The following is a 27,209-nucleotide window of genomic DNA, read 5'->3' on the forward strand; positions in this document are numbered from 1 at the left end:
TGCCACCATGCCCAGCTAATTTTTTGTATTAGTAGAGACGGGTTTTCACCATGTTGACCAGGATGGTCTCGATCTCTTGACCTCGTGATCCACCCGCCTCGGCCTCCCAAAGTGCTGGGATTACAGGCTTGAGCCACCGCGCCCGACCGAGAGTGTCTTTATTGGTGGGGGGTGGGGGGGTGGTGGTGGGGGGGAGTGCAGCAAATAGACCTCTCACCCTCTGCTGCCCCGGGTCCTCTGCCATAATGACTTCAGGAAGCCATTTATTTATTTATTTTTATTTTTTTGAGATGGAGTCTTGCTCTGTCGCCCAGGCAGTACAGTGGCATGATCTTGGCTCACTGCAACCTCCACCTCCCAGGTTCAAGCAATTCTCTTGCCTCAGCCTCCCAAGTAGCTGTGATTACAGGCATGTGCCACCACACCCAGCTAATTTTTGTTTTTAGTAGAGACCCATCTCTAGTTCACCATATTGGCCAGGCTGGTCTCAAACTCCTGACATCAGGTGATCCTCCCACCTTGGCCTCCCATAGTGCTGGGATTACAGGCATGAGCCACCTCTCTGGGCCGGGAAGCCACCTTGAAATCTCGCAGCAGTCCTGTAGACAAGAGAGCATTGGTCCCAGATTAAGGACTTAAAAATGTTCTACCCCTTCCAGGTGGGCCAACCTATGAGGACCCACCCACTGAGCAACAGGGAGAGCAGACTGGGAACCCCTACCCCACACAGTAGGGGTGCTGAGTTTCAGGGTGCTCTGAGCAGCGGGGGCAGGGCCTTTAGGGGAGTAGCATTATACCAGGAAGGATGCGATGGCTAATGTTAGCTTTTTGCTTTACACAGTACTTGACCTCATGCACCCATTTCACAGATGACACCGCGGAACTCAGCGGACTGGAAAGCACATGCTGTGCTGGCAATCATTTTCTTAGTTTGGCGTAGAGCGTCCTGGCTTTCGGCCACCCCCTTAGTTTTGTGCCTCTGAACTGTTTCAGGGTTTAGACAGGGGTGGGAAGTTGAGGGTGGGCAGGAGGCTGAGTACTGCCTGCATGACCTGCAGAGGTAGAAGGGGCTCATGGGCTCAGGGTCAGACACCAGGGGGGCCTGGACACCCCCAAGCTCTCGCCACAGTTTTTGCAGCCACTGCAAAGCAAGCAAGGAAATCTCCCCTCAAGCCCCTCCAAGGAGAAGAGACGGTTTCTGATCCCCGCCTCACCCCAGGATTCAGGGCCCAAAAGGCCCAGCCCCGAGTGAGGGCCCTGTGCCTGGCGGTGGATGCTCGAGCTCCACCAGACCCTCCGGACCCCTGCCTCTGTGGGGGCTACTTTCCTTGCTCCCTTCAAGGTCAAGGGTCTGAGGCCTACATCCTTTTTCCCTTGGGCTTTGTGTGTGTGTTTCAACCTCAATAATTTCTTAGCACAATGTAAAAGGATTTCTGGAAGAGAAGGAGAAACAGACACCTGCACTGTCCAGAAAACCAGTTTGTGAGCCGAGTCATGACATGAGAGTGTTTTTACTGGGGACGGGTGGACAGAGCCTGAGGACTTTCCGGCAACCTGCCCTGAGAGCTGGTACGAGGGGGGAGGATCGCTTGAGCTCAGGAGTTCAAAATCTGTGGGTACATAATAGGTGTATATACCCACTGGCTACAGGACATATGTTGAGGCATGCAATACACAGTAATCACATCACAGTGGCCGGGCACGGTGACTCACGCCTGGGATCTCAGCACTTTGGGAGGCTGAGGTGGGCAGATCACTTGAGCTCAGGAGTTAGAGACAGCCTGGCCAACATGCTGAGACCCTGTCTTTACAAAAAGTGTAAAAATGAGGCCGGGCACGGTGGCTCATGCCTGTAATCCCAGCACTTTGGGAAGCTGAGGTGGGCTGATCACTTGAGCTCAGGAGTTCAAGACCAGCCTGGCCAACATTGTGAAAACCCCATCTCTACTAAAAATACAAAAATTAGCTGAGCATGGTGGCACATGCCTGTAATCCCAGCTACTCAGGAGGCTGGGGCAGGAGAATCACTTGAACCTGGGAGGTGCTATAATGGACCTGGGGCCTCTAAAGAGAGATGCCCAAACCCCCATAGGGCCAAGGGTCTCTGGAAAGTCTGGAATCCAAGTGGGAGGAAGTGACACCTTGGCCACGGCCATTTTTGAAATTTTTTTAGAGACAGCATCTCACACCGTGTCACCCAGACTAGAGTGGACGTCATCATAGCTCACTGCAGCCTTGACTTCCCGGGCTCAAGAGATCATCCTACCTCAGCCTCCTAAGTACATGGGACTACAGGTACATGCCACCACACCCTGCTATTTTATTTTATTTTATTTTATTTATTTTGAGATGGAGTCTCGCTCTGTCGCCCAGCTGGAGTGCAGTGGTGCAATCTCGGCTCACTGCAATCTCTGCCTCCTGGGTTCAAGCAATTCTTGTGCCTCAGCCTCCCGAGTAACTGGGATTACAGGTGTCTACCACCATGCCCGCCTAATTTTTGTATTTTTAGTAGAGATGGGGTTTCGCCATCTTGGCCAGGCTGGTCTTGAACTCCTGAGCTTGTGATCCACTTGCCTTAGCCTCCTAGAGTGCTGGGATTACAGGTGTTAGCCACTGCACCTGGCTTTTTGTTTTTTTTCCTAGCCAGAGTCTAACTCTGTCACCCAGGCTGGAGTGCAGTGGCATGATCTTGGCTCACTGCAACCTCTGCCTCCCAGGTTCAAGCAATTCTCCTGCCTCAGCCTCCCGAGCAGTTGGGATTACAGGTGCGTGCCACCACACCAGGCTAATTTTTTGTATTTTTAGTAGAGATGGGGTTTCACCGTGTTAGCCAGATAGTCTCAATCTCCTGACCTTGTGATCCACCCACCTTGGCCTCCCAAAGTGCTGAGATTACAGGTGGGAGCCACTGCGCCCGGCCAATGCCTGGCTTTTATATTAACTTTTGAGACAGGGTCTCCCTCTGTTGCCCAGGTGGGAGTGCAGTGGTGCAATCACAGCTCACTGCAGCCTCGAATGCGTGGGCTCAATCACTCCTCCCACTTCAGCTTCCGAGTAGCTGGGACCACAGGCATGTGCCACCATGTCCAGCTGACAGATTCTCTTTTGTATGCTAGCAGTGTGGCCCTGGGCAACCGCCTTCCACTCGGGAAGCCTTGGGTGCTGCATCACATTGGTATAAGAGGGCTAATGATAACCTCTGCCTCCCAGAGTTGCCGGGTTAAATAAGATACAGCCTCCAAAGGCCAGGCAGACACTTTGGCACAGTGGTGATAGGCACTAGTGCCAGCAGCCATAATTACACCTCAAGAAGGAGAACCGGAAATGGAGGAGTCCACTGGGTAGACGGTACAGGAGTGGAAAGGAAGCCGGGCAGAAGGCAGACAGATGGCAGGGACCTGCGGGCAGCAGCTGGTGTGAGTGGATAGGGGCCGTGAGCCAGAAGAAGGAGGCTGAGGGGCACCTGCATGGGTTGGCTCTGCCTGCAGTTAACAGAGCACCCAGACTGCATAGCTTCAGTCATAGAAGTGCATTGTCACAGTCCTGGAGGCTGGAAGTTTGAGATCAAGGTGACAGCAGGGTCCCTTTCTTCTGAGGCCTCTCTCCTTGGCTTGTAGACGGCCATCTTCTCGTGTCTTCTCATGGTTGTCGCTCTGTGTGTGTCTGTGTCCTAATCTCCGCTGCTTTATACATTTTTATTTATTTATTTATTATTTATTTATTTTTGTTTGAGACGGAGTCTCACTCTTGTCATCCAGGCTGGAGTGCAGTGGCACAATCTCGGCTCACTGCAACCTCCGATTCCCTGGTTCAAGCGGTTCTCCTACCTCAGCTTCCTGAGTAGCTGGGACTACAGGTGCATACCACTACGCCCAGCTAATTTTTGTATTTTCAATAGAGACAGGGTTTCATCATGTTGGCCAAGATGATCTCGATCTCCTGACTTTGTGATCCGCCTGCCTCGGCCTCCTCAAGTGTTGGGATTACAGGCGTGAGCCACTGTGCCTGGCCTAATCTCTGCTGCTTATAAGGATAGTGGTCCTGCTGGATTAGGGCCCACACCCTAATAACCTCATTGTACTTTATTTATTTACTTTTACTTTTATTTTATTTTTTTTATATTTTTTGAGATGGAGTCACACTTTGTCACCCAGGCTGGAGTGCACTGGTGCGATCTCAGCTCACTCACTGCAACCTCCACCTCCAGGTTCAAGTGATTCTCCTCCCTCAGCCTTCTGAGTAGCTAGGATTACAGGCATGTACCACCATGCCTGGCTACTCTTCACTAATTTTTTTTTTTTAGATGGGGTCTCTCTCTGTTTCCCAGGCTAGAGTGCAGTGGTGATATACTGGCTCACTGCAACCTCTGCCTCTTGGGTTCAGGCAATTCTCCTGCCTCAGCCTTCCAAGTAGCTGGGGTTACAGGCGTGTGCCACCATGCCTGGCTAATTTTGTATTTTTAGTAGAGATGGGGTGTCACCATGTTGGCCAGGCTGGTCTTGAACTTCTGACCTCAGGTGATCCACCCGCCTTGGCCTCCCAAAAAGTGCTGGGATTATAGGCATGAAACACCATGCCCAGCCTCTTCACCAAATTTTTAGTGTACAATGCAGCATTAACTACGTGTACATTGTTGTAAAAATCTAGAATGCATTACAAATGTACATGTCATCCTTGGCCAAGGGCCATGCTAATTTTTTCACTCTTGTTCCAATTTCAGCATGTGCACTGTCCAGGCAGGTACCCAGCCAGACTTCTGGCCTACAGAATGGCAAGATGATAAATGGCTATTGTTTTGAGCATCTAAGTTTGTGGTAATTTGTTATACAGAAATAGAAAGATTATAGCCGGGCATGGTAGCACTTGTCTGTAGTCCCAGGTACTCGGGAGGCTGAGGCAGGAGAATCACTTGAACCCAGGAGGCAGAGGTTATGGTGAGCCGAGATCGCGCCATTGCACTTCAGCCTGGGCGACAAGAGCAAAACTTCATATCAAAAAAAAAAAAAAAATAGAAAAATTAATACTCTATCTACCCAAGATTGTTAGAAGAATGTTTATTTGTTTTTTGTCATTTTGGAGACAGGGTCTCACTTCGCTCTGTCACCCAAGCTGGAGTAGAGGGGCACGATCATAGCTCACTTGCAGCCTTGACCTCCGGGGCTCAAGCAATCCTCCTGCCTCAGCCTCCCAGGTAGCTGATATTGTTGGAAGATTTAAAAGAGATGACACATGGTTAGCATTTGGTACAGAACCTGGTGCCTTAGCAGTGCTAATAAATGTTTACTGGTGTTGATATCACTCAACAAAGACAGGGTTTTACTTTGTCACCCAGGCTGGTGTGCAGTGGCACAATCATAGCTCACTGCAGCTTCACTCTCATGGGCTGAAGCTATTCTCCTGCCTCAGCCTTCCAAGTAGCTGGGACTACAGGCAGGCATGCGCTACCACACCCAGCTAATTTTCTTTAAAAAATTTTTTTTTGTAGAGATGAGGTCTCACAATGTCACCCAGGCTGGTCTTGAACTCCTGACCTCAAGTAATCCTCCAGCCTCAGCCTCCCAAAAGTGCAGAAATTACAGGAGTAAGCCACCGTGCCAGCAGAGGCTCTTTCATTCATTTTGAAATAGCCAGGTGTGGTGGCTCATGCCTATAATCCCAACACTTTGGGAGGTTGAGGTAGATGGATCACCTCAGGTCACGAGTTCGAGACCAGCCTGGCCAATGTGGCCAAACCCCATCTTTACTAAAAATACAAAAATTAGCTTTAGGAGGGTGAGGCAGGAGAATCGCTTGAACCTGGGAGGTGGAGGTAAGTCAAGATTTCATTACCACACTCCAGTCTGGGTGACAGAGTGAGACTCCATCTTAAAAAAAAAAAAAAAAGACATGATGGTCAGGTCCCCAAGTGACTGCCTGGGGCTCCCAGAAGAGCATCCTCCTGCCTGCACCAGCCCCCTTCCCTGCCCATTCCCACAGTGCAGGGGTTCTCTCTTCCCGTCTCCTCCCAGACTGGAGCAAAGCAGAAATCCACACTCCTTCTACATCCTTTCAGGCTATGAGCAAACTTCCCAGCCCCTGCCCTCTCCTCTCTCCACTCCCTCCTGGAGAAATAGGCATGGACACACTGCTCCCTAGGGCACCCCAGCCCTACTCTATCTCCTCCACTCCTTCCTCCCTACCAGCGCAGCATGAAAACATACTCGGGCTTCTGCAGTTACAACCAACTCCTGGCCAGGCACGGTGGTTCATGCCTGTAATACCAGCACTTTGGGAGAATGAGGCAGTTGGATCACTTAAGATCAGAAGTTCAAGACCAGCCAAGATGGTGCCATTAGACTTCAGCCTGGGCAATAAGAGCGAAACTCCATCTCAAAAAAAAAAAAGTGATGGAGGTCTCATGCTGTCACCCAGGGTGGAGTGCAGTGGTATGATCATAGCTCACTGCAGCCTCCAACTCCTGGGCTCAAGTGATCCTCCCAACTCAGCCTCCTGAGTAGCTGGGATTACAGGTGAGAGACACCATACTTGGCTTATTTTTTTATTTTTGTAGAGACAGGATCTCGTTACATTTCCCAGGCTAGTCTGGAACTCCTGAGCTCAAGTGATGTTCCTGCCTCAGGCTCCTGAGTTGCTGGGATAATAGGACTGAGCCATGGATCTTGGCTTAAAGGACTCTTCTGCCCCCACTTGATCTTTGGGCCTTTGACATGCTCATGGAACACACTCACTGCCCCTGGGTGCCCTTGTCCAATGCTGTCATTTCGTTTCGTGTCGTTTCCTTCCTTCCTTTCTTTCCTTTCTTTCTCTTTCTCTCTGTCTCTCCTTCTTTTTTTTTTTCAGACAGGGTCTCTCTCTATTGCCCAGGCTGGAGTGTATTGGCACAGTCACGGCTCACTGTAGCCTTAACTTCCTAAATGGTCTAAACGATCCTCCCACCTCAGCCACCTGAGTAGCTGGGACTGCAACCACGTGCCACTACACTAGGCTAATGGTTTGTATTTTTTGTAGAGACGAGGTCTCATTATGTTGCCAAGGCTGGAAACTCTTGGGCTCAAGAGATCCTCCCTCCTCAGCATCCCAAAGTGCTGAGATTTTAGGCATGAGCCACCATGACCTGCCAAACTCCATAGTTTCAACCACAACTAAGAATCCAAATTTTGGGCCGGGCACGATGGAGCATGCCTATAATCCCAGCACTTTGGGAGGCCAAGGCTGGCAGATCACCTGGGGTCAGGAGCTTGAGACCAGCCTGACCAACATGGAGAAACCCATCTCTACTAAAAATACAAAATTAGCTGGGTGCAGTGGTGCATGCCTGTAATCCCAACTACTCAGAGGCTGAGTCGAGAGAATTGCTTGAACCCAGGAGGCAGAGATTGCAGTGAGCTGAGATGGTGCCCTCACACTCCAGCCTGGGCAACAAGAGCAAAACTCTGTCTCAGAAAAAAAAAAAAAAAAATCCCAATTTCTTTTAGCCCAGACTTTATTCTCAGCAACACACTTGTGTACACCAACCACTTAACTAGTTTGCTCCTCTTGGCATAAAGATATCTGGAAAAAAGCCAGAGTGGAGGCCCTCATCTCTTACTCCCACCTCGAGGGGCAGCTCCTGAGATGGAGAACACGTCTGTCCAGCCCAGAAGCTAGGGAATGCATGCCCTCCAGGGCCGAGCTACCTCCCTTCCAAAAAATGAAGTCCCATAAACCCATATCACAGCTTAATAGTGCAAAAGCACCGCGTGGGAGCTCACGCCTGTAATCCCAGGGACTCAGAGGCCAAGGCAGGAGGATCACTTGCAGTTGGAGGCTGCAGTGAGCTATATCACGACACTTCACCCTGAGTAGTGACAGAGCAAGACTCTCGCTCAAAAAAAAAAAAAAAACGCAAAGGGCTTTAATAAGACAAACAGCAACAGCAACACACAGCATTAGCTCCCCAGGGGACCAACCCTCCTCCTTCCTCATCCCCGGATTGCAAGGCTATGTTAAAATACCGCCACTTGGTGGCGGCATTCTTCGAATGGAAAATAGCATCAGGTGTGCTGAAATGACAACGGCCTGGGCGTCTTCAGGGCAGAGTGGCAATTCACACTGAATCGAAGTAGGACTGGACCACAGTCAGCCTGATCTCAGCTTCTCCTTCCTATTCCGGGCCAAAACCAACAGGCATCTTCCCAAAGCGCGGCACAAGAGTGGGATCCTTCGCTTTCCTGGAGCGACTCACTTGCTGATCTCTCAGTCATTGTCAACCAATCAATCGTTGCGAGGACAGCCATAGACTATCACTCGCGAGCTTGTCCGCCGGTCAGTCAGAATCCATTCGAATCTGTCCTTGCGGTGGGTGGATCCACGTGCCAGTACCTCCTGCGACCACCGCCCGGTGCGATCTGAAGCCGAATCACCTCAGGAGACGGAAACCACGCCTCTGGGCTCCGCCCCTTCATAGTCTCGCCCAATCATAGATCTGACCCTTCCAGGAGTGCACGCTTCCCCGGGGCCACATCTAGTCACAGGCCCCGTTCTTCCAAAACCCTGCCCTATCAGAGACCAAGCTCTCTAGGAATTCCCTACCCATTTAATGCCCCGCCCCATGACGGACCCAATCCGCGGGCTGGACCTCTCCGAAACCCCGCCCCCCACCGGCTTTTCCCAGGCTTGCACCACTCCAGGATGAAGCGGCAGATGACGCAATCGGGCCGCGCGGCGAGAAGGTCACACGGTCCTTCGACATGGCGGCGGCGGCGCTGCGGAGTGGCTGGTGCCGCTGTCCGCGGGTGAGCGGCGATGCGGCGCTGGCAGGGCGGGCTTAGGGGTCTTCTGGGCCTTCGGCCGCCACGGCTTTCTTCTTCTCGGGCCCTTGGCCTTCGCGACGCTTGCTTGAGCTCGGTAGAAAGCTTGGGGTTGGGTCTTTGGGTCAGCAGAGGCCAGGACAGGGGGCAAAGAGCGAGGCCTGAGGGAAGGGACCGAGCGCACCGGGCAGGGGGCGGCGATGCGCGGAGCCTGGCAGGAGCTGATCACCCTTCACCCTCTCATCAGACCCAAATGCACGAGAGAGTGAGTGGTAGCCGGGGCGGCGGCGCCCGGTGGATAAAAAGTAGACTGGGGAAGGCAAAAAAAAAAAAAAAAGTGACATTAACAGCTCGCTAATGCTAGGTCCTCCTCTTCCTGTATCGTTTCTTCTAATGTTCTTTGTGGACGTGCGAGAGGTGGTTCGCGCCCTGGCAGCCTCTTGGGTCCACAGGGCAGTGGGAGTCAAGATGCGTAACGGGCACTCAAAAAGTAGCACTTCCTATTGCTCACGCTCTAAGTTACTTCTTTTTTCTTTTAGTTTTCTTTCTTGCTTTTTTTTTTCGAGACGGAGTTTCGCTCTTGTTGCCCAGGCTGGAGTGCAGCGGCGCGATCTCAGCTCACTGCAACCTCCGCCTCCCGAGTTCAAGCGATTCTCCTCCCGCAGCCTCCAGAGTAGCTGGGATTACGGGTGCCCACCACCAAGCCCAGCTAATTTTTATATTTTTAGTAGAGACGAGGTTTCACCATCTCGGCCAGGCTGGTCTCAAACTCCTGACCTCTTGATTCACCTGCCTTAGCCTCCCAAAGTTCTGGAATTACAGGTGTGAGCCACCACACGCAGCCAGAATGTGTCTTTTACATCAGGTCAGCCGAGTCTTTGCCCAGACTGACTCCCCTACATTGCTCTGTTTATAGCCCAACCCTTGAGCGGGACATTGTAGGTTTATTCCAGAGTTGTCCTTGGGGCAATAAGTTATCGACATTTGTCTCTGAAAATTCAGTTCTCTCATCTTTGGAAGCTGGCAGAAATGGGGTGGGCTCTCAAGAGAAGATTGCTTGCCACTAGCATAGAAGCTTAGTGTGCCTACTCTCAGGCTGTGGGATTAAATTGTACTGGTACATTTAGCCTTCTTCCCACCATGGGTTGGCATTTCCTGGGACCCGTCTGTTTTCCCCAGTTTCAGGGGCACAAGGGTAGATGTAGGCCCTGGAAGTACAGACACAACATTTTCTCTTTCCACCAGCTTCTACTTGATTCTCAGACTTTGGGAAGATTACAGAGTGCCTGGCATGCATCAGGCATAAGATAGAAATTGGCCAATGAGGCCAGGTGTGGTGGCTCATGCCTGTAATCCCAGCACTTTGGGAGGCCGAGGCGGGCATATCACTTGAGATCATGAGTTCAAGACCAGCCTGGCCAACATGGCAAAACCCCTTCTCTACTAAAAATACAAAAATTAGCCGGGTGTGATGGCACATGCCTGTAATCCCAGCTACTCGGGAGACTGAGGCAGGAGAATCACTTGAACCTGGGAGGCGGAGGTTGCAGTGAGCCGAGATCGCACCACTGCACTCTAGCCTGGGCAACAGAGCAGGACTATGTCATAAAAAAAAAAAAAATTGGCCAGTGAGTCACAGGTGACCCCTGCTGTTTCGTGTGTGGTCTGCTTCCTTCTCAGTCAACCTCTTGTTAGAATGGATCTTTCTTTTCTCTCCCCCCAATTAGAGATGCCTCAGCAGTGGAATCCAGTTTCTTTCCAGCCACAGCCTACCCCATGGGTCGACCTATCAGATGCGCCAGCCGGGCGGAGAGCTGCCACTGGTGAGTGACTCAGGATGCTCAGGACAGCAGACACAGGGGAGGCCTGAAAATTCAGATCCTGTTGGCAGGAGAGGGGTGGAGCTGCAGAGGTGGCTCACACTATCTCAGTGGTGGGCCTTCTGTGTCCGGGGCCTTCAGAGTGACAGAGCCCAGTGCGCCTGACCTTCTTGGTCCCAGAAACACTTGACCTGCCTCTTGCTTGATGTTAGGGAATAACATGCTATCAGAATAGCCTGTTGTGTTGGTTCTCCTGCTTGGAAGAGACCCCTGTGTTGAACTGAATTCTACATCCCTGTGACTTCTGCCCGTGGGTCCCTCACCAACATGGCTATTTCCTTTTCTGGGAGATAGCCCTTTGAGCATTGGTACAGAGTCAGTCACCTTGTCACACCCAGATCTCAGTTTCTCCTGGTTGCTCCTCTTCAACTGTGTTGCTTCTGTTGATGTCTCAGCATCGTGAGGACAGAAACCCAAAACCTGACTCTTCCCCAGAGCCGTGCATTTGGGCAGTGTGCACATTCTGTCTCCCTCACGCTCTCTCTGCGCCCAGAGCCTCAGTTCAGCTGCCTCCTTGGTCCTGTCCTGGGGCCATCATGGGTGTGGGACAGGACCTGTGACTCTTTCCCTTACTTCTCCAGTCCCCCGTCACACACACCCACACACCCGAGGTTTATAGCCTGAGAGTATAGTCTGGCAGGGCTGCTGTAAGGGAGTATGATCCTGGATAGTCTTGCTTAGAACCTGGTCTTCCCCTGGAGAAAGGCTGGCCAGGGTGGCATCTGAATGAGACTGCAGCCTGCCAGTAGGAGGCCTGGCCACTTGTCCTGGGGTGCAGCACTGGGCTTTTTTTTTTTAAGACAGGGTCTCACTCTGTGGCCCAGGCTGGGGTGCAGAGCCACAATCACTGCTCACTGCAGCCTTGAATTCCTGGGCTTAAGCAATCCTCCATCTCTCCCTCCTGAGTAGTTAGAACCACAGGTGTGTGCCTCCACACCTAAGCACCAAGCTGGATGTAGCTGTTTCTTGTGGCTTGACAGGAGCCAGAGAGGGGATCCCACCTGGAGCTTGTATAGCCAACACAGCTGTGGAAAAGTTGACTACAGGTGGCCACTTCCCCCTGATTTGATTATCCTATGATCATTCATTAAGCTGGTTCTCTTTTTTTCTTTTTTTTGAAACAGTCTCACTCTGTTGCCTAGGCTGGAGTGCAGTGGCGAGATCTCAGCTCACTGCAACCTCCGCCTCCCGGGTTCAAGTGATTGTCCTGCTCAGCCTCTGAGTAGCTGGGGCTACAGGCATGCGCACATGGCTAATTTTTGTATTTTTAGTAGAGATGGGGTTTCACCATGTTAACCAGGCTGGTGTTGGACTCCTGGCCTCAAGTGATCCACCCACTTTGGTCTCCCAGAGCACTGGGATTACTGGTGTGAGCCACTGCGTCTGGCCGCTGTTTCTTTTTTTGAGCCCACGACTGTTACGCACGTGATGAAACAGGGCTGTGAATCTGGTTCTCGGACTGGCCCTGAAGGCTGTGTCTTTGAGCAGTCTGCAAGAGTGGCTCTGTATGCAGAGCTGAGCCTTGGCCTCTCTCCTGACCTCCCTAGGGCTGGCCCCCGCGTGTGTCGGTTTCCACCAAGGGGGAGAACATCAACTGGGACTCTCTGTGACTGTCATCCTGCAGACTGAGAGGGAGCTCTGGGCCAGGCTCCAGGCCCATGGGTCACATGAGCTAGGTCTGGCCCCAGTTCTATCGGGGGTACTGGCAGGATTCTAGGACCAGGAAATCCTCCCAGCCCCAGAATCCTGGGGAGAAATCCCCTGTGCTGCGTCCTTTGGGATCAGGAAGCCCAGAGTCCTTCCCACTCCAGCACTGTGATGAGGTCCCTTTGGGTGCTGACCTTTGCCTGAGGGCGTTGACGCTGAGGGCTCCAGGGCGAGGCTGTCTCCTGTCCTGTGTTTCTCTTATTGGAAAAGCAGCCTGCATTTTACTTTGCTTTTTTTTTTTTTTTTTTTGAGATGGGTCACTCTGTTACCCAGGCTGGAGTGCAGTGGCATGATATCACCTCACTGCAACCTCCACCTCCTGGGTTCACACGATTCTCCTGCCTCAGCCTCCTGAGCAGCTGGGATCACAGGCACGTACCATCATGTCCAGCTAATTTTTGTATCTTTAGTAGAGACAGGGTTTCACCACGTTGGGGAGCTTGGTCTGGAACTCCTGACCTCAAGTGATCCACCCCCCTTGGCCTCCCCAAGTGCTGAGATTACAGGTGTGAGCCACCGCATCTGGCCTTGTTTTGCTTTTACAAGGCTTTATTTTTTTTCTTTCTTTCTTTTTGAGACAGACATAACTTTTGTATTTTTAGTAGAGTTGAGGTTTCACCTGTCTCTACTAAATCTTGGCCAGGCAGGTATTGAACTCCTGACCGCCGGCCTCAGCCTCCCAGAGTGCTGGGATTACAGGCATGAGCCACTGTGCTGGGCCACAAGGCTTTATCTTTTTGAGCAGTTTTAGTTTTACAGATAATTGAATACAAAGTATAGAGAGTTGCCACACCCCTCCTCTCCCACCGGGCACACAGTTTTCTGTTCTCCATCTCCTGCATTAGTGTGGCGCATCTGTTACAACTGACTCTATGTTGACACATTATTATTTTTTCTTTTAACAACAAAAAAATTTTATTTATTTATTTATTTTTTTTTGAGACAGAGTTTCGCTCTTGTTACTGAGGCTGGGGTGCAATGGCGTGATCTCGACTCACCGCAACCTCCGCCTCCTGGGTTCAGGCAATTCTCCTGCCTCAGCCTCCTGAGTAGCTGGGATTACAGGCACACGCCACCATGCCCAGCTAATTTTTTTTTTGTATTTTTAGTAGAGACTGGGTTTCACCATGTTGACCAGGATGGCCTCGATCTGTTGACCTCGTGATCCACCCGCCTCGGCCTCCCAAAGTGCTGGGATTACAGGCATGAGCCACCCCACCCGGCCCCCCAAAAATTTTTTTATATAGAGACAGGGTTTCTCCATGTTGGCCAGGCTGGTCTTGAACTCCTGACCTCGCGTGATCCACCCGACTCCCTCCCAAAGTGCTGGGATTACAGGCATGAGCCACCGCGCCCGGCCCTCAATATGTTATTATTAACAAACGCATGCTTTACCTTCGCTTCCCGCCTAGTGGTGTACATTCTCTGAGCTCTGACAAATATGTAATGATGTGTATCTGTGATTACGGTATGATACCAGTAGTAACACTGTGTTCCACCAATTTGTCCCACCCTCTTCCCGCCAGCCCCTGGCAGCCACTGATCTTTTACTGTGTCCATAGTTTTGCCTTTTTCAGAACGTCCTATAGTTGGAGTCAGATAGTACATAACCTTTAGAGAGTGGCGTCTTTCACTGAGTGTGATACGCATTTAAGGTCTTTTCATAGCTTGCGAGCTTATTTCTTGTTAGTTTGCCTTTTTTTAAAAAAAAATTTTTTGTCTGTGAAACGATATGTGGAAAAAAAAATTTTTTTTAATTTAATTTATTTTGAGATGAAGTCTCACTCTGTCACCCAGGCTAGAGTGCGGTGGTGTGATCTTGGCTCACTGCAGCCTCTTCCTCCTGATTTCAAGCAATTCTCTTGCCTCAGCCTTCAGAGTAGCTGAGATTACAGGTGCACACCACCATGCCTGGCTAACTTTTGCATTTTTAGTAGAGACAGGGTTTCACCATTTTGGCCAGGCTCGTCTCGAACTCCTGACCTCAGGTGATCCACCCACCTTAGCCTCCAGAGTGCTGGGATTATAGGTGTGAACCACCGCCCCTGGCCTGTTTTTTTTAAACAGGGTTATGTTGCCTAGGTTGGTCTCAAACTCATGGCCTTAAGCAGTCCTCCCACCTCAGCCTCCTAAAGTGCTGGGATTACAGGTGTGAGCCACAGCACCCGGCTGAGAGCTCATTTTTTTTCAGCAATGAATAATATTCTGTTATCTGGATATACCACACTTTCGCCTGCTGTCTTTTTGTCTTTTATTGTATTTTATTTATTTTTGAGACGGAGTCTCACTTTGTCACCTAGGCTGGAGTGCAATGGTGCTCTCTCAGCTCACTGCAACTTCTGCCTCCTGGATTCAAGCGATTCTCCTGCCTCAGCCTCCTGAGTAGTTGGGACTACAGGCGCCCGCCACCATGCCCGGCTAATTTTTTTTTTTTTTTTTTTGTATTTTTAGTAGAGACGGGATTTCATCATGTTGGCCAGGCTAGTCTGGAACTCCTGACCTCGTGATCCACTTGCCTTGGCCTCCCATAGTGCTGGGATTACAGGCGTGAGCCACTGCACCCAGCCTGTCTTTTATTATTATTATAAAAGAGATAGCTAATCATCGTTAAATGTATATCAACAGAAAAGAGAACATTTAAAAAAAATCTCTCAGAGGCTGGGTGCAGTGGCTCATGCCTGTAATCCCAGCACTTTAGGAGGCCAGAGGCAGGCAGATCACAAGGTTAAAAGATGGAGACCATCCTGGCCACATGGTGAAACCCCATCTCTACTAAAAATACAAAAATTAGCTGGGCATGGTGGCACGCACCTGTAGTCTGAGCTACTTGGGAAGCTAAGCCAGGAGAATCACTTGAACCTGGGAGGCAGAGGTTGTAGTGAGCTGAGATTGCACCACTGCACTCCAGCCTGGCGAAAGAGTGAGACTCCTCTCGAAACAAAAGCAAAACAAAACAAAAATCCCTTAGAGTCCCCCTGTGGGGCTTTTTGTTGTATATTCTTCTACTGTGTTCTTTACTTTTTTTTTTTTTTTTTCTGAGACAGAGTCTTTTTCTGTCGCCAGGCGCCAGGCTGGAGTGCAGTGGTACGATCTCAGCTCACTGCAACCTGCGCCTCCTGGGTTCAAGCAATTCTCCTGCCTCAGCCTCCTGAGTAGCTGGGACTACAGGCCAGCTAATCTTTGTATTTTTCATAGAGAGGGGGTTTCCAGCATGTTGGCCAGGATGGTCTCGATCTCTTGACCTCATGATCCACCTGCCTTGGCCTCCCAAAGTGCTGGGATTACAGGCATGAACCACCGCGCCCGGCCCTACTGTGTTCTTTAGAATTTTTTCTTTTGCTTTCTTTCTAGTCCAAATCATATTCTTCTGGAAACAGAAAAGGCTTTCTGTCCGGCTTGCTAGATAATATCAAACAAGAATTAGCCAAAAACGAAGAAATGAAAGAAAGTATAAAAAAATTCCGCGATGAGGCCAGGAGGCTGGAAGAATCAGATGCGCTCCAGGAGGCCAGAAGGAAATACGTGAGTCCCTTTGCTGCTTTATTTTTCCCCCACCCAGGCTGGAGTGCAGTGGCACAATCTTGGCTCACCAAAACCTCCGCCTCCCGGGTTCAAGCGATTCTTCTGCCTCAGCCTCCCGAGTAGCTGGGACCACAGGCGCGTGCCACCACGCCCGGCTAATTTTTTTGTATTTTTAGTAGAGACGGGGTTTCACCGTGTTGGCCAGGATGGTCTCGATCTCTTGACGTCGTGATCCGCCCACCTCGGCCTCCCAAAGTGGTGGGATTACAGGCGTGAGCCACCGCGCCCGGCCTAATTTTGTATTTTTAGTAGAGGCGAGGTTTCTCCGCGTTAGTCAGTCTGGTCTCGAACTCCCGACCTCAGGTGATCCGCCCGCCTGGGCCTCCCAAAGTGCTGAGATTCCAGGTGTGAGCCACCCTGTCAGGCGCCTTTGTTTTTTTCTTGGTTGACATATTTGTTTCCAGAGCCAGGGTTACTCCAGGCCAGCTTTAGCCAGAGGAGCTCAGGGCCAGACAGTTGGGGGCAGGGTGGCTCGTGACGAAGTGAGGTCACTGCTCTGATGCACTAATGAGAGGCAGCCAGGGGAGAGGAGCAGGTCTCCAGGCCTCCGGGTTCTGCCATGAAACCATGCAGCATTCTGTGCACCTTCAAGCATGGTCCCCAGACCAGGAGTTGTGGCTGCTCCTGGGAGCAGGTGCCAGATGCAGAGGCTCACACCCTCCCAAACTGCCAGGCCGGTGTCCACATCTTCACAGAACCACAGGCAACGCATGCACATCAGCTGTGGGATGCAGCGCTCCTGAGAGCTCCCAGCTGTCGCCCTCTGAGTGAAGCCGGGTGGAAACTGGGTGATGGTGCTGGTATAATTACTTTATTTTATGAGATGGGATCTTGCTCTGTCACCCAGGCATCATTGCTCTGGAGTGCAGTGATGTAATCTCGATTTACTGCAACCTCCACCTCCTGGGTTCAAGCTATTCTTCTGCCTCAGTCTCCCGAGTAGTTGAGATTATAGGCACCTGCCACCATACCCAGCTGACTTTTCTTTTTTTTTTTTCTTTTGAGACAGAGTCTTACTCTGTCACCCAGGCTGGAGTGCAGTGGCACGATCTCAGCTCACCACAACCTCTGCCTCCTAGGCTCAAGCAATTCTTCTGCCTCAGCCTCCTAAGTAGGTGGGATTACAGGCACACACCATTGCTGCCGAGCTGATTTTTGTATTTTTAGTAAAATACAAAATAGGGTGTTATCATGTTAGCCAGGCTGGCCTTGAACTCCTGGCCTCAAGTGATCTGTATTCCTCGGCCTCCCAAAGTGCTGGGATTACAGGCGTGATCCACTGCACCTGGCCCTGTAGGTTTTTGTTTTTTTTTTTCTTTGGTAGAAATGGGGTTTCACCATTTTGGCCAGGCTAGTCTCGAACTCCTGGCCTCAAGTGATCTGCATTCCTCAGTCTCCCAAAGTGTTGTGATTACAGATGTGAGCCACTGCGCCCAGCCTGTGATTATTAATTCTCTTCTTGAGCAGCTGCCAGGGCCTGGCTTCTGGGAATGGCTCTGCTTTTCTTTATTTCTAAGGGCCCTTCGAGGCAGGTACAATGTCCCCAGCTTACCAGTGAGCAGCTGAGCCTCAGAGATGCAGGCACCTGCCACAGGTCCCTTGGGTTTTGTTTTCGTTTGACTTAGTTTGTGAGTTTTTTTCTTTTTTTGTGTGTTTTCTTTGAGACAGGGTCTTGCTCTGTTGCCCTGGCTGGAGTGCAGTGGTGCGATCATGGCTCACTGCAGTCTTGACCTCCCCATGCTCAGGTGATCCTCCTACCTTAGCCTCCTGAGAAGGTGTAACTAAAGTCATGGGATACCATGCCTGGCTAATTTGTTTTATTTTTTGTAGAAACAGGGTATCACCCTGTTGCCTGTGCTGGTCTCGAACTCCTGGGCTCAAGTGATCCTCCCATCTCAGCCTCTCAAATCGCTGGGACTATAGCTGCACACATGCCCAGCCCCTCTTTAGCATTAAGGCAGGGGTCATCTGAGGACAGTGCAGGCCAGGTTTGGGGGGAATGGATGGTGTGGGTGACATAAAACCAAGCTGTGGTGGCTGGAGGCTGGATGAGGGGCAGAGTGATGACAGGCAAGGTCACCTCCTGCCACCCAGGAAAGGCAAACTGGGCCTCCTGTTCTGAGGAGGTAGCTGCCATGCCAGAGTCTGAGTCTGCCAGCCTTCCAGGCAGGGAGCTCCCAGCTGCTGAGACCCTCAATCCAAGACACATGGGCCGTCAGGGGCCCTGGAGGCAGCCCATGCTGGCAGACGTGGGGAGGGAGGGGCTGCTGAGAAAATGCTTCTTGGACCTTTGGCTGTAAGAGAAATGTCACTGCTGTATCAAAACAAACCGACTTAAAGACATAAAGCTTGGCCGGGTGCAGTGGCTCACACCTGTTATCCCAGAGCTTTGGGAGGCTGAGGCAGGTGGATCTCTCGAAGTCAGGAGTTTGAGACCAGTCTGGCCAAGGTGGTAAAATCCCATCTCTACTAAAACTACAAAAATTAGCCGGGCAAAGACACAACACTCTTTACCTAGAAAACCATGGAGTCAGAAACCGTGCGGACAAGTGAGGTGCTACGGAAGAAGCTTGGGGAGCTGACAGGCACCATGAAGGAGGTGAGAGTCCCACACCCACCTGGAGCCCCTGGGGGCCACCGCAGTCCCCCTGCTGCTGAAGGAAGAGTCGGCTCCTGGGTGGGGGGTGACTTGGCAGCAGTGGGTGACATGGGGCCTGGGACCACCCTCGGGAAGGCTTCTGGAGTTCCCCAGGCACACACAGGGTGATGTCAGACTGGTGACCTTGCATGACAGTTGACCCTGTAACTCAGCAGCAGTAAGCCAGGACTGGAGGAGAAAATGAAAATGTTTTTCCAGCCTAAAAATAGGAGGGGAGGGGCCTCTTCCATCCCCAGGCAAGGGTGGAGGCGGGAGAGAGCTTCCTGGGGTGCTGTGGGCTCTCCTCTGTCAGCTGTTCTGCCTGGGTTTGCCCAGCATGGGGTGCCCTCACTGCCCTTCTTCCCCCGGGGTCCCCTCCTTGGGAATCCTTGCTGCCGGGCACTTCCTCTGTCTCCAGAGGACTCCTGCCCATTTTCAGGAGGGGCCAGTTGACCCAGCATCTCACCCCTAGTCCAGGGACCAGCACCCAGGAAGCCATGGTGGTGTTCTGGTGGCTCTGGCGGTTCTGTGCGCCACAGGAGCACAGAAGGCCTGTGCTGGCCTCAGGAGCCAGATCTGCTCTTCCTCCAGCAGGAGTTCATTCCTCCTGCATCCCCTGCCCCTGGGGCCAGTGCCAATGCCCCTCTCTGTCTGTCTCAGTAGAGCCTTCATGAAGTCAGTAAAAGTGATCTTGGCCGGAAAATCAAGGAGGGTGTGGAGGAAGTGGCCAAGACCGCCAAGCAGTCAGCTGAGTCGATGTCCAAAGGCGGGGAGAAGCTGGGCAGGACGGCGGCCTTCAGAGCCCTCTCCCAGGTGAGCCCAGGCCTGGGCCAGGGTGTGCGGCCCGGGGTGGCCAAACCCAGACACCCACCGCAGGCCTTCTGTGCCTCTCTCGCAGGGGGTGGAGTCCGTGAAGAAGGAAATTGACGACAGTGTCCTGGGGCAGACAGGGCCCTACCGAAGGCCCCAGCGACTCCGGAAGAGGACGGAGTTTGCAGGAGAGAAGTTCAAGGAGGAGAAAGTGTTTGAACCAAACGAGTAGGTGTCAGCCCGTGGCCCTCACTGCCCCATTTTGGGCTGCTGTCACTACTATCTATTTTGGGGGCCTATCAAAGGTTACTTCCGGAGTCTGTTTCTCGAGTTTGCCTTCTGCGCAAGCTTTCAGGCTCCCTTGAATTGGAGGGTGAGAGGTGAGGGCGGAGTCCTCGCAGCCCCTGGGTTTGAGGTCTCAGTTGCCTGCTGTCCTCTGCTGCCCCTCCCTACAGCCCCAGGAGGGCACAGGGTGGCCCCGCAGCCGCCGCTTACCCCCAACGCCCACCCTCTTCCCCAGGGAGGCCCTGGGAGTCGTTCTGCACAAGGACTCCAGGTGGTACCAGCAGTGGAAGGACTTCAAGGAGAACAACGTGGTGTTCAACCGTGAGTGAGGGCACCTCGGAGGGCAGGTGGCAGTGGCCCGGGCAGCCGGCGGACCACACGGTGATCCCCCTGCACTGGCTGCAAGACAGCCCCGTTTTGCAGAGGAGGAGACTGGGGTCCCAGTGGGCCGGTCACTTCCTTCGGGTCACCTATAGATTCTGCTGCCAGAAGCCAGGTGCTCCCTCAAGCATAGTCGGGGCCCCAGAACCAGCTGCAGGCCCCTGTCCCTTGTCCTGTGAGGACCGGTAGAGGCGTGTGTTTCCTTTGTAGTGAAAGCAACAGCCAGCGGGGTGGTGCTCCATAATTTACGCAGCCCTGTTGGGGCCACAGCTGAGGGGCCTCTGCGCCTGGCCAGGTAGGTGGGCAGGCAGCGGTCCCCAAGCACAGATGAAGACACAGGCCCACAGCCGACCCCTCCTGGACCCCACCTGCATCAGGGTGGACCCCGCAGAGGCCGCAGGGAACCCCTGGAAGCTTCGAGGGAGGGGGGTGTTTCTGAAAGGGGCCCCTTCTCCTCCAGCACCTGCCCTGTCCTCCGCAGGGTTCTTCGAGATGAAGATGAAGTACGACGAAAGCGACAATGCGCTCATCCGGGCATCCCGGGCCCTGACGGACAAGGTCACCGACCTGCTCGGTGAGCGAGTCACCCCCAGGCTGCAGGCTGCTGGTGGGGCAGGGTCCCCGGCCCGGCCAAACTCCAGGCTCTGCTCCCTGCAGGGGGCCTGTTCTCAAAGACAGAGATGTCGGAGGTACTCACGGAGATCCTCCGGGTGGACCCGGCCTTCGACAAGGACCGGTTTCTGAAGCAGTGTGAGAATGACATCATCCCCAACGTCCTGGAGGTGGGTGCCGCGTGCCCTCCCAGGCTGCAGGTCCTGGCTCCACCACCTCCCCCACCTCAGCCGGCATCCTGGGTGCTGCCGGGAACTCCACTGCCGAGGCTGTTTTCTGAGGAGGCTGGTTGCACACGGGCTCCTGCCCGGCTGTAGCTGCCCCACGGGCTGTGCCCGACATACCTCCTGGGCCTTACTGGTGCCTCCGGTCTCCCTCACTCCTCCTGCCTGAGGCTGTTCCCTTGAGGTTGCTGGGAGCGGCTGCTGGAGGCTAGAGTTTGTCTCCAAGGTGCCTGGAGCCTCTTACCCTTGGGAGAAGTGGGCGTCTGTCCTCAGGTATCAGAGCTGGCCTCGGGCTGCCTCTGACCCAGACCTGCAGCCAAGGGGGTTCCCTCACGGTGCTGTCCCTGGGAACTGAAGCCCTCCTTGGGTCTATAGACGAGGAGTGTGTCTTGCTCAAGGTCATGCTGCAGCCTGACCCCTGCAAGCCTCTCCCCGAGCTTGGTGGCCTCTTCCCTGCAGTCTCTGCCTCTCTGCAGCCCTGGGGATGCAGTAGGAGCCTGGACACCTTCGACCCAGTCAGAGTTCCTTCATGGGACTTTCCATCCTTGGCCCCACCGGCCTCCGCCTGACCCTCCTCTTCCTCCTCCAGTTTCCCTTGTCCTTCCCCACTTCAGGCAGGGCTAAGAGGCGGTGCAGATGGGCGCCATGCCCCAAAACAGCAGCCTGAGCGCTGCAGTGCCTTCCAGGATGGGTGATGGGTGCCGAGTGTTCTGGCCACCCTCGCCCTGCCTCTCACAGTTTTCACCACGGGCATCCGGCTCCTTCCCGCTCTCTCCCTGCTCCAGGCACCTCCCTCCCCCTCACCGGATCCAGCCCCAGCTCTGGGATCCTGTGGAAACAGCTCCTGGCCTAGGCTCACCCCCTGCAGCCCACCCTTCCCTCTCGCTGCCCGCAGCCGTTAGGAGGCAGCCAGTCGCATGGTGGGCCTTGCAGTCCAAAATGTGGTCTCCTGGGGGGACAGAGGATGTGGGCCCACTGGAGCCATAGTATGGGTCCTCATCTCCCTGGCTCGGACTCCTGGCCAGGCTGACAGCTGGGTCCCCAGCCACCCTCTTTCTACACCAGGTTCCGGGGGGTCCCACCAAGGGTTGCCTCCTGGGTGGTTGCCTGCAGCCTGCCCTCCACCTGCACGTAGAAGAGAGCCAGGTGCTCACACCATCAGGGACTCGGCTCCCAGGGTGTGGGGAGGGTCACCCAGTGCCACAGCTCCACCCGCACCCCACAGGTGGCAGCCGGGGGTATCCGAGGAACCCCCCCACTACCACCACCGCCCACCGCTGGAGAGTGTTCTCAGGACTTTGCCTGATGCCTTCATAGCCCACTGTCGTTCTGGCACTTACTTTTCTCTTTCCTTTTTAGGCTATGATTTCTGGAGAGCTTGACATTCTCAAAGACTGGTGCTATGAAGCTGTGAGTACTTTTTTTTTTCTCTTTAAGGCCTAAAAAAATTACCATGGAGAAGTTCTGCTTCAGTGGCTCCGTTGGGGTAACTCACAACAGACAGGACCTAGGCTCCCGGTGAGGGGATCCTCCCATCTTACTCTCCGAGAGCCTGACACCCCACCCCGCCCCACCCCGCCTCCAATTCCTCAGCGTGTGACACATCTGGGCTCTCAGGCTGGGCACCATGTCACCCGCCAGTCCTTTGCTTCCAGACTGTAAACTCCTCAGGGATAATCCCTCTCTGGGCTTGTGTCTAAGAGATGGCTGGGGGTGTCCCCCATGCTCGTGAGAGATCACAAAGCTGCCAATGTTACTGGGTCTTTTTTTCCCTCCAGTCTTTTTTTTGAGACGGAGGCTTGCTCTGTCACCAGGCTGTAGTGCAGTGGTTCGATCTTGGCTCACTGCAAACTCTGCCTCTCAGGTTCAAGGGATTCTCCTACCTCAGCCTCCTGAGTAGCTGGGACTACAGGCATGTGCCACCATGCCCAGCTAATTTTTGTATTTTTTTTGTAGAGACAGGGTTTCATCATGTTGTCCAGGATGGTCTCCTGGACCTCGTGATCCGCCTGCCTTGGCCTCCCAAAGTGCTGAGATTACAGGCGTGAGCCTCCGTGCCCAGCCTTCCTCCAATCTTAAAATAATTTTGGTTAGGTCTGGGCGTGGTGGCCCATGACTGCAGTCCCAGCAGGGCAAGGTGAGAGATCACTTGAGCCCAGGAGTTGAAGACCAACTTGGGAAACATTCCAAAATCCCGTCTCTACAAACAAATTTAAAATGAACCAAGTGGCAGAGTTCGGTGGCTCTGTAATGCCAGCACTTTGGGAGGCCAAGGCAGGTGATTGCCTGAGCTCAAGAGTTCGAGACCAGCCTAGGCAACATGGTGAAATCCCATCTCTACTAAAATAAACAGCCAGGCGTGGTGGAGCACGTCTGTAATCCCAGCCACTGAGGAGGCTGACGTAGAATTGCTTGAATCTGGGAGACAGAGGTTGCAGTGTGCCTAGGTCGTGCCACTGTACTCCAGCCTTGGTGACAGAGCAAGATTCTGTATCCAAAAAAAAAAAAAAATGAGTCAAGTGTGGTGGCAGGCACCTGTTGTCCTAGCTATTAGGGAGACTGAGGTGGGAGGATCACTTGAGCCCAGGAGGTCAAGGCTGCAGTGAGTCATCACACCACACCACTCCAGCCTGGGCGACAGAGCAAGACGCTGTCACTTACTGTTATTAAGGAAATAGTAGGCTGGGCGCGGTGGCTCACGCCTGTTAATCCCAGCACTTTGGGAGGTTAAGGTGGGCGGATCACCTGAGGTCAGGAGTTCAAGAGCAGCCTGGCCCACATGGTGAAACCCCATCTCTACTAAAAATAGAAAAAGAAGCCAGGCCTGGTGGCAGGTGCCCCATAGTCCCAGCTACTCAGGAGGCTGGAGCAGGAGAATCGCTTGAACCCGAGAGGCAGAGGTTGCAGTGAGCCGAGATTGTACCACTGCATTCCAGCCTGGGTGACAGAGCAACACTGTCTCAAAAAAAAAAAAAAGAAAGAATAATTTTAGTGAGGGAGAGTCCCAGGAGAGGTGACTGTAGCCATGAAGTAAAACGAGGTCTCCAGTGGGGCCTGACTACCCTGTTTCAGGTGGCTGCAGTGGCCTGGGGTGTGGGCTGGAGCCGGGGGTCAGGGCGAATGTGTGTCTCACACGTGACTGTGGGGGTTGGGAGCCAAGTGGGGTTTGAATGCGTCACCCACCTCACTTCCCAGACCAGAGCAGAGTCCCTGTGCTCACCTCCCAGGGGTTGTGACAATGAAGTGTGGTCACAGAAACCAGGGCAGTGTTGGCCCCGGGCCAGAGGAAACCCACAGGTAACCTTGGCAACCAGACAGCCCCTGGAAAGATGGCGGCAGCTTTCCTCAGTGACCCCCAGCCGCTACCTGTGGGGCACAGGTAGGGCTGCGGCACTGGGCGCCCCTCCCCAGGCCCCGGGAGCCTCCAGGGTGTGCTGAGTTTCTCAGACCCATTAGCTGTCCTCATGACACGATCCTGAAACAAAGATCAAAACAAAACATTGACAGTCTTCGCACACCGGGAAGGAGCTGTGTGTCCTGATGAGGCCCCAACTGCTTCTCGGAGTCAAGACTTGGGGTCCTGGGGCCACTGGCAGCACCGTGCCCAGCTGTCGGCCCCATCCCTGGCAGCCTCCCCGTCCCTGCCCCGTACCCATCCCTGTAGGGCTCCCAGCTCCTGTGTCTTCACGCCACCTCGTCTCACCCCGTTCGCTCCCTGACCTGTGTGGTTTCTTGCCCTGGCTTCTTCATATTAAGTGATCCAGAATCTTTCTTGGCTAATTCTGTTCTGTACCCAGCTCATAAACAACTTGGAAAACGACTTGGAAAACGCAGAGGAGAACATGTCAGATTTTCTTTTTAAATACTCCCCTGCATGGTGACTAATCCAGCAGGCATTTATGAGTTTCAGTGTGAATTTTTTTTTTTTTTTTTTTTTTTTGGTTTTTGGTTTTGTTTTTACCTTGGGATCATCACGCCACAGCTGACTCCTTTGCCAGGGAGCTCCTGGTGTCCCCGGAAACACAGCTGAAGGTCCAGCCACGTCCACAGAGGTGTTGTTTTTAAAATGTCACCTTTAAGAAACCGAACAAGTAGGATTGGCTGGGGTTTTTGTTTTTTTTTCCTCTCCTCAGCAGATCAGTCATTTCCATAAAAAGTAGATGCTATCGGAACATCTTCTCTGTTACGGTTTCATGCCAAGCCCAGAGAAGCTTCCAGTGAAAACGTGTCTCGGGGGCTGCTTCCGGTGCCTGGCGCAGGCGCAAGGGGGCTGAGGGTGACACTGGGGGCTGGTCAGTGACAGAGGCAGCCTCGGGCTGAGGACAGATCCTAGAAGAGGTGTTTGATCTCAGGCCAAGATTCAGAGTGCGGTGAATATGGAAGTATTAGAGATCAGCCAAGGGGCCGCCCGCTTAGCCCTGGGAGTGGATTTGGGATTTTGTTCCAAGAGAATCACCCACTTTGCTGATTAATCCTGTTTTCATTGGTTCATCTGGAGAGAGTGCCGTTCCCAGGAGAGGGAAATGTGTGATCTGGGCCAGTAAGTGGGTGGCGCTGCCTCCCTGCTTGGACCTGGGTTCTTGGCCTCTGCCATTGCTGGCTGGCAGCAGGGCACCCAGGCGCCAGGGTGTGTGGGCAGTGGCTCTGTGTGGCATGGCACCTGCCCTGGGTGGCATCACACAGGTGGGTTGGTATCTTGTTGCAGACTTACAGCCAGCTGGCCCACCCCATCCAGCAGGCCAAGGCGCTGGGCCTCCAGTTCCATTCTCGCATCCTAGACATCGACAACGTTGATGTGAGCACCTCTCTCGCCAGGGCCTGGGCCACCATCAGGGGTGGGGACTCTGGCCCAGACAGGGCCCAGGAGGTGGCCTCACCCGGGGCTGGGGGCTGTGTGTCAATCCCAGAGGCCTTGGCTTGTCCGAGGGGAGGGTCTCGAGGGAGGCCTGGTCCTGGTCTGAGGGGCAGGGCCCAGGGGGAGAGGGCGGTGCTGGGCCTGGTGCTGGAGCCTTCTCCCAGCAGGGCCTGGGTGCAGGGGTTTCCACCTCCAGGGGAGCAGCTGGGCAGTCCTCTGAAGCCCACCTGCCCTCTTGGCCCCTCTGCAGCTGGCCATGGGCAAGATGATGGAGCAAGGGCCGGTGCTGATCATCACCTTCCAGGCGCAGCTGGTGATGCTGGTCAGGAACCCCAAAGGCGAAGTGGTGGAGGGTGACCCGGTGAGTGAGGGAGTGGGACCGGGCAGGCACACAGCATTGCCTGTCCCCAGGATGTGTGTGTGGCCACCCGGCAGGGACACCAGCTCCGAGCTGGAAGCTCTGGGACCAGGTGGGGATGCGGAGAAACCTGGGCTGGAGTTTGGGGTTGAGGGAGGTCAGAGACCAGCAGACCTGTCCTTACCAAGGCCTGAGTGCTTCCTGAGTCGAGGTGGCTGTGCCGGCCTCTGCTCCCAGCCCCTGGGGAGGTTGTGGGTGGCTCCTGCCCCACAGAGCCTGGCCCCTCCCAGAGTTGCCTGGGTCCCTGCACGTCTCTCAACTGTTCCCCTCCCACCCCACCCCACAGGACAAGGTGCTGCGGATGCTGTACGTGTGGGCGCTCTGCCGAGACCAGGACGAGCTCAACCCCTATGCAGCCTGGCGGCTCCTGGACATCTCAGCCTCCAGCACAGAGCAGATCCTCTGAGTATGGCCCGGAAGCCAGGGAGCCCCAGGCTGGGTCATCAGGCGCAGAGGCACCGTGACACCACCTGCGGCAACTCCAGACCTCTGGGAACAAGACTGCAGGCTCTGCCCCCAGCTCTGCCACAACGGCTGGAAGACCAGCTGGCCTGGGAGTGGGTGGCGGGCGGCTGCTGGAGGTACTCTCCCTGCGACTGGAGACACTCCCCCCAGGGCCGGCCACTGCCCTGTCGCTCTGCCCTGCAGGGTCCCGGACCTGGTCACCTGGGGTGCACACAGGCCACATAGTGCCAAGAGGCTCCAGGGACTCTCCCAGCAGCAGGATGGGACCTGGGCCCCACCACTCAGTGGCCCACTGGCCATCTCAGCCAAGCCACTTTAGGTCCATTTTTTATTTTAACAATGCTCTTCCAACCTGTGCATAAGCCTGAGATCTGGAAAGAATAAAACACCGAAGTGCAGAAGAGCAGCTCCGGAGTCTAAAGTGTCTTCCCTGGCGCGGGAGTGGCCGTAGTGAGGATGGGGGTGAGAGCAGGCGGCTGCTCTGGGAGGCTGTCAAGGTCGAGCAAGGAACTGCAGCCGCAGCGTGTGGATGCTGTGCCCAGGGCTGGACCCTGTTTCTAGGG

At 53.7% G+C, this 27,209-nt stretch overlaps 1 protein-coding gene and 1 non-coding gene across 2 annotated transcripts; one reads left to right on the top strand and one right to left on the bottom strand.

The window, feature by feature from the left end:
- Nucleotides 1–4,637: 4,637 nt before the first annotated feature.
- On the bottom strand, nucleotides 4,638–4,744 carry LOC135276851 (U6 spliceosomal RNA). The gene has a single exon (XR_010344407.1). It is a non-coding gene; the product is annotated as a U6 spliceosomal RNA (small nuclear RNA).
- A 3,962-nt stretch (nucleotides 4,745–8,706) lies between these two features.
- Nucleotides 8,707–27,052, top strand: TIMM44 (translocase of inner mitochondrial membrane 44). Its single transcript, XM_064381965.1, has 13 exons — nucleotides 8,707–8,774; nucleotides 10,517–10,612; nucleotides 15,728–15,898; nucleotides 18,477–18,557; nucleotides 19,260–19,409; nucleotides 19,495–19,634; nucleotides 19,927–20,012; nucleotides 20,554–20,646; nucleotides 20,730–20,854; nucleotides 22,268–22,318; nucleotides 25,614–25,703; nucleotides 26,014–26,124; nucleotides 26,468–27,052. The coding sequence occupies exons 1-13, from the start codon at nucleotides 8,730–8,732 to the stop codon at nucleotides 26,585–26,587; spliced, it is 1,359 nt and encodes a 452-aa protein (XP_064238035.1). The 5' UTR covers nucleotides 8,707–8,729; the 3' UTR covers nucleotides 26,588–27,052.
- The last annotated feature ends 157 nt before the right edge of the window (nucleotides 27,053–27,209 follow it).

Source organism: Aotus nancymaae, unplaced genomic scaffold (assembly GCF_030222135.1).
Source record: "Aotus nancymaae isolate 86718 unplaced genomic scaffold, 86718_ANA_hifiasm-v0.15.2.pri h1tg000028l, whole genome shotgun sequence".
Taxonomy (NCBI): domain Eukaryota; kingdom Metazoa; phylum Chordata; class Mammalia; order Primates; family Aotidae; genus Aotus; species Aotus nancymaae.

Excerpts from the sequence above, each read along its gene's own strand:
- TIMM44 (XM_064381965.1), top strand. The coding sequence starts at position 8,730 with ATGGCGGCGGCGGCGCTGCGGAGTGGCTGGTGCCGCTGTCCGCGG. Across the intron at positions 8,775-10,516 it reads GCTGGTGCCGCTGTCCGCGG|AGATGCCTCAGCAGTGGAAT; the intron begins GTGAGCGGCGAT and ends CCCCCCAATTAG. Across the intron at positions 15,899-18,476 it reads AGGAGGCCAGAAGGAAATAC|AAAACCATGGAGTCAGAAAC; the intron begins GTGAGTCCCTTT and ends CTCTTTACCTAG.